Here is a 10,492-nt window from a genome sequence, read left to right on the forward strand (position 1 = left end):
TCTGTCCTTGCCAACTTCAGCCTTTCCAGCCTTTCTGCTTAAAGAGGTTCCAGTTTCAATGGTCCCTTTGGATATAAATGACTACTTTCAGTAGGCTGTCCTTCTGTATGTGGTTTTCTGAATCTCTACCTTGCTGGAAGTAACTATGGAATAGACAAGGTCTTGTAGGCTTGGTAATGATTATTCTGTGAAAGTATTTCCCCCTTGGGGCTGTTGAGATGGCTTGTGGGTAACAGCACCTGCTGCTGCTTCAGTTCCCAGTACCTATGTCAGGCAGTTCAGATCCTGTTGGGCACCCAAACATACCTGTGTACACACACTCATACACACAAATAAAAATAAATAAATATTTATTACAACTATGTCTCTAGGCTAACCCTTGCTTGAGGGATCTAACAAACTCAAAGTGATCTCTTGAATGACATACAGTTGTGCCCAACAGTGGAGCTAGGGTTCCCCCAAAAAGCGACCAGCCTCTACTCTTCTCTTTCTCATGACTTAACTTGCTGAATCTGAGTTGGATGTGATGATTCTGAGAGGGGGTGGGAGTGGGGTGGGGTTAAGGGAGCGGAAAGGTTTGCAGCAAGCCGGGTTCAATTCCTTGGAGTAGGTAATGGGTTTCTCTGCGCGTTCTTTCTGAAACATCAGTAGGAATAGCGCCAGACAACCAACGAAGCAGGAACCGTGAGCTTCCCCTTCCCCTTCTGGGGGCGCTCTCTTCTCATTCCACTCCTGTAACTGGCTGCCTCTGTAGGGGAGAGGTGCCACTTAGTTCTCCCGAATTAGGAGAAAGGAAAACTGAGGCACACAAAGAGGAAGTGTCCTGCCCGGGTCTGCACAGCTAGTTATGATTTAAACCCAGGCCGTCAGCCATTAAAGAGGAAGGTTTTGAGCACGCTGCTGCCTCTGCTTTAGTTTGTCGCTCACCAGGCAGCCACCCTGACAAGTGCCCCACCGCCACCCACCCCTCACCTTCAAGGTAAATGGGTGAGTCCGAGCGACTCGCTGCGGGCACATTTGGGTCTGATTTTGCACTGTGGATAGTATCTGGAGTCTTAGTGTGTTTTATGCACTGCTACCTGCTTTTACTGTTTCCTCTGCTGGCAAGTTTCTACCCATGAGTAGCGACGGACACAAAACGGCTTTGTTCAGGTGTACTTGTTTTGTATTTGAGGGGGATAGTGGTGAATGTTTCCATAAAACTAGAGGAAAATGAGCTCTTGTCTGTGTGTAGGAATTGAAGACACCTTCAGGACAGCAGCCACCGAAGTCAGTCTGCTTGCGGGAAGCGAGGAGTTTAATGCCACCAAGTTGTTTGAAGTTGGTAAGAATTTTCCCCCTTTTGAAAATCCAAATATTGGTTCAGTGTTTTGGAGATTCATTTTGCTTTTGCAGTGCTGTCGTTGGACACATGAAAATGTTTCATTTTTCCTTTTGACGGTCCAGTGCTCCCAACAGATTTCCTGCTCACTGAATAAACTCCAGACAAGAAAGAGCAACCACAGACAAGAAAGAGCAACCTCATTTCTCCAACACTAGGTTAGACTGAGCCATAGAATGCCCTGTGAGCAACCTGCAGAGCCTCTCGAGTAAGAGACAGGTTGAGCTCACCCTTCACCTAGTACAAATTGAGCCCACTACCCAGTGAGCTCTATCCTCACCCACATCCAGTAAAACCAAGTCTCCAGCAGAGAGAAAGAAGAGGAAGAAGTTTTCTCAATATCATATGCTTCCCTCCTTTGCAAGAATTTTAGATGGTGGGGGCAGGGAACTTCAGTACAGTGTGTGTGTGTGTGTGTGAGTGTGTGTGTGTGTGTCCCACTTTTCTACTAGAAAGCACTGGCTCAGAAGCAGCAGCCTAAATGAACACGGCAGAAAGTACACACTCAGGTGCATATTTGCGTTACAGTGCAGCTTCATTTGCTTCTGGGTACCATTCTGTGTTGTCAAAGAGTCAGATTCCTTCTCTCCCACTTCTTTTATCCCCGAAAATTCTTTTGTAAACTCAAGTCTGCGGTATCTCACCAGACAAAATTGAGCAGGCCTAAGTCTCTTTCGGTTTCCTAGCCCAACTATTGTGAGATTTAATTTTCTCTTTCCCAGAGACCTACAGGAGACAGTCAAGGGTCTAAGTAGAATAGTCTAGAAGGCAGAGAAACACTGAAGAGCATGGTGCGAGCACCCTGATGAGAAGAAATAAGAAAGAGCTATGCCAGCAGCAGCAGTGGGCAGTAACGGGTAGGGCAGTGATGGTCCTGCCTCATCCCACCGTCACCACCCCAGCTGAAGAGGTATTGCAGCAGAAAGCTGCTGGGAGAAGGGCAGTCAGCTTTCTCTAAGTGAGCTGAGCATGCTCCAGTTGAAGACAGCATAGCTAAGAATATTAGGATGACACAAATTGGTCCTGATGGGTGAAAATGGAGTTAGGCAGTTAGGGAGGAGGGTAGCTCTGGGAAGAGCGGGGGTGGTGAGTATGACCAAAACATATTATACAATATTATCAATGAACTAATAATATTTTTCTAAGAGGCAGGGGCAGCTATGCCTTAACCACTGATATGAGGTGAATATCAAGCCATTAGCACTGTGCAATCAGATGGGCTGATTTTTGAAGACTGAACCCAGATCTTGTGTAGCTCAAATATACCTTAATTTTTACAATGCTTGTTAATAATTTATTTTTAAAAACAAATCCATTCAAGCATGTCTGTAAGCCAAACTCAGGACAGTTTAGAAGTTCTGTGTTAGTAGGGCCTCCATCTCACTCCCTATGTCACATACACAATGAAATTACATTTATTGAACAAGAGCCTTCCGCAAACACAGTTTATTGGATTTTTTAAAAATATTTATTTATTTATTAATTATGTATACAATATTCTGTCTGTGTGTATATCTGCAGGCCAGAAGAGGGCACCAAACCTCATTACAGATGGTTGTGAGCCACCATGTGGTTGCCGGGAATTGAACTCAGGACCTTTGGAAGAGCAGGCAATGCTCTTAACCACTGAGCCATCTCTCCAGCCCCCTATTGGATTTATTTTTTAAACTGACTTTTTAAATGTGTGAGTTTTACATAAAATGAGAGAACAGAAGACGCGGTCTTTGGGGGCAGAGAACTTCTCATGTCACGTTTCACAGGCAAGCACCTTTTGCCTTTTTGTACAGGGTGAGGTATAAGACCACATCTAATGCAAGACACCAGAACTAAGTAGACCTGTTTCAACCAGAATCCAGACAAAAATGAATTGAGCACATTCAGTGTAGGTAGCTGGTGAGTCTTCAGTGAAGGCCCATTTGTTTGTAAAACTGAGGAGGGTAGATATAAACCAAGAAGGGAACCCCAAGATTGGCAACCTTGGAAAACCCTTACCATTCTTGATCTGATGGGAACAGGATAGGAGCAGCAGGCACAGCTCACAGAGAAAGTCACCTGACCACAGTCCCAGTTCTCCAAAGAATGCAGACAGTGTGCAGTGAGAGAGAAACAAGTAAATCATTCTAACTTGCCTCTCTTCCCTCTGTGTGGTCACTGGGCAGTTCAAATAGAAACCAGGGGGTGAAAGACCTATGGCTATGGTCTACATGGATCAGGACAAGAGAACCATGAGATGAAGACATAGAAGAGCAAACAGAAAATGAGGAAACATTGGATCATCACGTGATCAAGTTACTCAAGCTAACACGACCTTGAGTTTTCTCATCTGTAGAACAGCATGAGATAGTGTATCTCACAGAATGACTGTAGAATCTGGTGTGTTAATATCTGCCAAATTCAAGCATGCCCATCATACTGTATAAATCTGTTTTTAAAAATTAAAAGAGTCAATAAATGTCCTTAGGCAAAGGAGTTAAAGGAGTCTCCCACCTTGGAAAATATAACGCCATTTTCTGGGACCTCCTGGACTTCGCTTCTGAAGGTCCTGCCCTTCCAAGGAAAGCCTATTCCATCCCAGGTACTGCCCAAGATGGAACTGTCCCACTCAGAGTGATTGGACAGACAAGAGGACATAGGCACAAAAATCCTAGAACTCAGAGAAGAAAGAAGCCACCGTGCATGCCAGCTGGCCCTACCCAGAGCGATCCCCTGGCACTGAGTCTCCATCCCAAGCTCGTCAGAGGAGTTCTACTTTCGTGTCCACTCGAGAACTAGAAAATAGAAGCCCCGCAGCTTGAAATGCCTTGTCGGTGGCCACAAAGCTGCTAAGAAGGTGGGCTTTAATCACAGTCAGGTTAAATATGAGAACCTCATCTCACACCAGAGCTCTGTGGACTCATGAGAAACGTCCCATCTCCCTCTTCCCCAGCTAACTGATAAGAGGCCTGTGCCCTCCCCCAGCTGACACTATGTCCTGACCATGTGATTCCACTCATAACTGTACCGGCCTCCCAGGCATTTGACTCAAAACTGGAGTCGTTTCTCCTGCCTGACTCTCTTTACCCATAGTCTTCGAGGCCACTGAAGTCTAAAATTTTTGACTCCTCTTGCTGTCACCACCAAACATACTTTCTTGAGCTCTTACCATTGATAAACTGTGCTGCATTCAACACTGGCTCAATTTTCTTGCTCTACAGCTAAGTTGCTACATATTTCACTGTACTCAGTGGCTTCCTCTAAACAAGCCTAAACTAAATAAAATCTCCATTGTCTGATGCCAAAAGCTTTGTTCTCTTGTATCTTCTTCTCCAGAGAAGAACATGTCCTCAGCCCCAATCATCCTATTTTTTGTGTTCTCTCTCTCTCTCTCTCTCTCTCTCTCTCTCTCTCCCTCTCCCTCTCTTTCTCTCTCTCTCCCTCTCCCTCCCTCTGTGTGTGTGTGTCTCCATGTGTGTGTGTCCATGAGGCCAGAGGTCAGTATCAGATGCTCTCTCTCTTAACCTTTTGAGACCAGGTCTCTCACAGAATCAGGAGCTCATTATTTCAGACTATTTCAGACTAGCTAGCCTGAGGTCTCCCCATGACCCACATGTCTCTGCTAACCCCCCAGTGCTGGGGCTCCAAACATGTTTTGCTGTTCCCAACTTTTTTATCCGTGCTGGGGATCTGAACTTGGATAATTATGCCGAGTAACAAGTGCAGTAACCCATTCCTCCTGTCCCCCACCAGATATTTTTACTGGCAAAGTTTGGTTTTTACAATTAATGCTAAGCGGAAGGCCCTCCCCGCCTCCTGCCATCTCTGTCACTGAAGCTTGTATCAATTTGAGTTCTGCAAGTAGCACATACCAGATGGGAGTGACAGTCTGACACCTAGGGAAGGAGAAAAGGAGAACCAGGAAGGAAAAAAAAATGAACAGGGGCTGCCAAGGGAGGAGCCAGACAGCAATGCTTCCTCCATGTTTGCTCATTGACCTCCAAGGCAAGGATGAGCTGGATGATGGAAGGTGGACAGCAAAGTAAACACAGCAGGCTCTCTTCCCGGAGCTCTGAAGAGGAAGTCTGGCCGCTACTAGTCCTACATCATGCTCACGATCAGAATGATGTAACAGGCACCCAAAACTATTCCTGACTTACCCTACCAGAAATAACATAGATCAGTTTTGAAATGTTTTGGTTTTGTTTGTTTTTTTGTTTTGTTTTTTAGACAAGAGCGCCAAGTATTGTGGTACATGCCTGTCATCCCAGCATTTAGAGGATGAAGTGAGTTCCAGGCCTGTCTGGGACACACAATGAGACTGTCTCAAAAACAACAACAGAAGAATGTCTAGGTTTAGGTAAACAGGTTTTCTCTTAGGGAGAAGTAAATAAAGCATGAAAGAGCCATGATGTGTTCAGCTTTCCATCACTGTGGGGGGAAAAAAGTACTTGAAAGAGAAAACAACTTAAAAGCAAGAAAGATTTATTTTGGCTTCTAGTTTCAGTGCATGGTGTTTGGACCGTTGTCTTTGGGTCTGTGGCAAAGCAGAACATCACGGTGAACAGTAATTGGGCAGGCTGTTTACCTCATGGCAACAGGGAAGAAAAAGATTTTGTGATATTTTATTTGTGTTTTAATAAATAAAGCTTGCCTGAAGATCAGAATGCAAAGCTAGCCACACTAGTCAGCCATACAGGCCAGGCAGCGGTGGTACACACCTTTAATCCCAGCAGCCAAACTAGTTAGCCATAGAGGCCGGGTGGTGGTTGTGCATACCTTTAATCCCAGCACTAGAGAGGAATATAAGGCTGGAATTCACTCTCTTTTCATTTGGAAGATTTTGTAGTGGTAAGAGCTCTCTGGTTGGTTAGCTTCTTTGCATCTCTGATCTTTCAGCTTGAGCCCCAATATCTGTCTCTGGGTTTTTATTAGTTATGCTACAAAAAGAAGAGAGAATGAAAAGGACTGTCACCCCAAGATGCCTTTCAATGGCACACACACTGTTAACTCCCATAAGCTCCACTACTTTCCAGTAGTGCCATAGACTGAGGACCAAAGCCGTCAATACATGAGCTTTTGATAGACACTTAAGATCCAAACAATAGAAGTGGGAAGTGGGATGGATATGTGGGAAGTGGGATGGATATGTGGGAAGTGGGATAGATATGTGGCAAAGTGAACGGCAGATTAAAGGATTTTATCCTGTCACCAACCAACCTCCTTCCAGTAGGGATCCTGATGGGGAAAACCTGTGTGCCAGCTCAGCCGAGTGAAGGCTAAAGTCCAGGGGTTTGAAGAAAGGAAAGAGGTTTAGTAGTATTTGATTAAGGTGCTTTCTGTTCCGATCAGTCAGTGAGGGCAAGGAGTTAGACTAATCACAAAGAAAGAAAGAAAGGTCTGTACCTGAGTTTATCCACTATAAATGGAGATGGAGCATTCGTGAACCTCATCTAAGTCCAATGTAAAAAGGGCTTCTCTGCAGCGCGGTGAAGATGGGTGGGGATACAGTTCCTTAGTACTACTGTTTGCTAGGACAAAGTTCTTTGAACCACGGGCATGGGCCTACTCATGTGCCTAGTCTTCCTTTACTTGCTATTTTGAGGTAAGGTCTGATTAAGTTTCCCAGGCTGACCCTGAAGTCCTTCTGTATATCAGGTTAACCTTAGATTTATTCTCCATACCAGATTTGTTTTAAATTTATTCTGTAATCCAAGCCGGCCTTGAACTTGTGATTCTCCTCCAGATTAGCTGGAATTACAGGCTCTGATGTTCCAGCCTGATCTGGGATACAGTTTTTAAGTAAAATATGATCTTGTCATTGAATGGGAAGACTGAGAAGGATTTTCTGAGTTCCTGGGTTACAGTGAGACTCTATGTGTTTCGCGCATTTGTTTGATTCCCCCCCCCCTCCACCAAATATCAAATCCTCTCCTGTTTGGCTAACATTTCCCCAGTGTCTGTGTTCTTTTTTTATTTTATTTTATTGATTTTTATTGATCCCTACATTTTTCTCTGTTCCCCTCCCTGCCTCTCCTCTCCCCTTCAACCCTTCCCCAAGGTCTTGACAGACCAGGAGAAACCCTGTGAGAGATCAGGCAGGGGCCGGGCTGACCTGGCAATGTCCTGTCCTGTTCACAGATACCCTGCCGATTGTTCCCAAGGGACAATAGAAGAACAGCATATGTTCAAATTTCAGTTCTTAAAGAAAGCCAGGAGTGCACATTTAGAATTTGAATCCATAAATGAATTTTTTTATTTTTTATTATTTAAAACAAACTTTAAATTTAAATATATTTTTATCATATTCTTCCCTTCCCCCAAGTCCTTCCAGATCATCTCCCCTCTTCGTATTCACACAACCTTAAGTTGTTTCTCAAAAAGCAAAAACCTAATATAACAACAAAGCCCCGCCAAAATTTAAAACAAAGCCACACCCAAAAGAGAAAAAAAAATCATCAAACTGGAACTAAATGAAAAAAGCAGTTGACCACCATATAATTAGAGTCCATAAATTTTTAAGTATTTGCAACAAAATTAACCTTTTCTCAATGCTTTGAAAACCAAACATATCACCTCTGGCCTCTGAGCTACGCTCTCATCCCTTTGAGGCATCTTAGTCTGTGAATTTGCATAGTGAAAATTAAGGTCCATCAGCAGTTGGGAGATGAATTATGTTTTAAACCACTCAGTGAGTGGCAGAAATAAAATAAATGCAAGTCTACAAATAATCCTTTGAGGCCTTTCCACAACATTACCACTTATTTAGGAAATTCAATGCAGCTTTCTGAATCAGCTAATTGTGTTAGGATATATAATTAGGCTATGGTTATCTGTCATAATATTCTGTTTTTTGTTTTACATTTGAGGGTTTTATTGGGGCTTTTGTTGAGATCTGGTTTGGTTTGGAGTTTTTTGAAGATGCCTTCAATTTAGGGATAATAACATATGTTTCTACATAAAATTTTAAAAGATGGATCAAATGCACTGATAGTTAAATATGGGTGAGAGAATATTGGTAGTCATTCAATCAGTGACTTACTCTACTCTTTGCTGTCCTCTGTTGGAAAATTCCTCATACTATAGAGTAAGGAGTTGGGAAGATGTCTTCTAAACAAAGTCGCCAAGTTCAGGGGTGATGAGAATGGCCACCATGTGTAGTGGCTATGGGTACCTGCTGGATGTTTGACGTAAGGGAGGACACTGTTGACTTCATTTCCATCCTCACAACAGGCTAAGCATGAACTCAAAGGGGTTTTTTGGTCTTTTTCAGATATGGACAGCTGTGAACGATGGATGAGCTGCAAAAGTGAGTTCTTAAAGAAATACATGCACAAGGTGATCAATGACCTGCCCAGCTGTCCCTGTTCCTACCCCACTGAGGTGGCTTACAGCACAGCCGACATCTTTGACCGCATCAAGCGCAAGGACTTCCGATGGAAGGATGCTAGTGGACCCAAAGAGAAACTGGAGATCTACAAGCCTACTGCCCGGTACTGCATCCGCTCTATGTTGTCCCTGGAGAGTACCACCCTGGCTGCCCAGCACTGTTGCTATGGGGACAACATGCAACTCATCACCAGAGGCAAAGGGGCAGGCACACCCAATCTCATCAGCACCGAGTTCTCCGCTGAGCTCCACTACAAAGTGGACGTTCTGCCTTGGATCATCTGCAAGGGCGACTGGAGTAGGTATAACGAGGCCCGGCCTCCCAATAACGGACAGAAGTGCACAGAAAGCCCCTCTGATGAGGACTACATTAAACAGTTCCAAGAGGCCAGGGAATACTAAAGCAATGCTGGTTCGGAGGCACAAATGCACTGATCTGCCAACTGTCACCCAGTTTTTTTTAAGCCACATTTTTGTACATTCCACATGAGTATTTTTCTAAGTACACTAGGGGTACGCTCTGGGTCTGAGGGACTGCTATATCCATTACCTACAAACCCTGTTGGAAGTCCTGACAGTGGGTGTGCAGGCAGGAAGAGGAACTTGGGAGCCATAGTGGGTGTGATTCAATTCCCACCTCTGTCGAGTGCACAGGAGCGCAAAGACTGAGACTGTAAACATTATAAACGGTTTTTATATATAACTTATTTAATACAAATGTGACTTAAGCTTTCCCTTTTCTCTGGAGTTGACCTTGTAAAAATTATTTAATCACTTCTGAGAGAGTTCAAAAAGGAAAGGACTTCGGGAAATGGGGAGAAAAGGAGTGTTGCAGTGGAGATGCATAAAAACGAAAAACCAGCCACCTTACACCGGGTGCTCTTTAGCTAGAAGGTGTTTGCTGGAGTCACAGAGTCCAACATTCTCTTGCCTTAGACCAGGCCAGGGGTGAGTAGAAAGTGAATGTTTAGAGTCAAATCTAAGACTTGGTTTTAAATGACTTTAAAACAAATGAACAATGTGATTCCAGTAAGGATGGTATTAACAAGCTCAGGAGACTGGAGGAAGTTTCAGGCATAAAGCCGGGAGTGGCACTTTCCAAAAGAAAAAAGCAAAACAAGTGAGAAAATAATATGGGCCCCATTTTATCTATTTTATTTTAATATAACAACTTTTCTCTACCAATATATTCCCAGTAAATAAATTTAAAAGGCAGTGGTAGGAGCTGAAGTCCGGGAAATCCTACTTTTTTATGTTTTAAGAAAGAAAAAACTGCATTATTTTTGTAAAGTATTTATTGAATCATTGGATACTGTGCATTGGGCAGCGACAAAGCAGTCCAGTTCTGTGGGTGTAGAACTGGAAGACAGATGAAAAGTTGGTTCTTAGGCAATCTTACTTGCAAAACTCCAGGAAAAGAGATATATAATAAAATCATAATAAAATGTGTTACCTGCATCCTTGATTTGTGATACAAATATTGTAACTACTCCAAGGGAAGCAAGGCTTTCATGGGAGAAAGCTTCAACTCAGGTAGGAATAAAAGACTCACAAATGAACTTACAGTGGCTAGGCAAAGTCATAACACCAATGGCATCAAGTACATCTTTCTTGATATACTTGTCCCCCAATTAGCTCAAGGCAATTGGCACACATGTGTTTTTTTTTCCTCATCAAGATCTAAGAAAACCAAGCTAAAGCAAAGATTTAAGTTGGGCAAGGCTACTCCAGACAGAATACAGAAATACA

At 43.5% G+C, this 10,492-nt stretch overlaps 1 protein-coding gene across 1 annotated transcript in view; it reads left to right on the forward strand.

Moving 5' to 3' along the window:
- Ism1 (isthmin 1) overlaps window positions 1-10,200 on the forward strand; it is a 70,613-nt gene extending 60,413 nt beyond the window's left edge. Inside the window, exons 5-6 of the mRNA XM_075962310.1 lie at window positions 1,235-1,324; window positions 8,628-10,200. Coding sequence (XP_075818425.1) covers window positions 1,235-1,324; window positions 8,628-9,145 — 608 coding nt within the window. The 3' untranslated portion in view covers window positions 9,146-10,200. The remainder of the gene's footprint in view (window positions 1-1,234; window positions 1,325-8,627) is intronic.
- Window positions 10,201-10,492: the final 292 nt, after the last annotated feature.

Source organism: Microtus pennsylvanicus, chromosome 2, assembly GCF_037038515.1.
Source record: "Microtus pennsylvanicus isolate mMicPen1 chromosome 2, mMicPen1.hap1, whole genome shotgun sequence".
In the NCBI taxonomy this organism is placed as follows: domain Eukaryota; kingdom Metazoa; phylum Chordata; class Mammalia; order Rodentia; family Cricetidae; genus Microtus; species Microtus pennsylvanicus.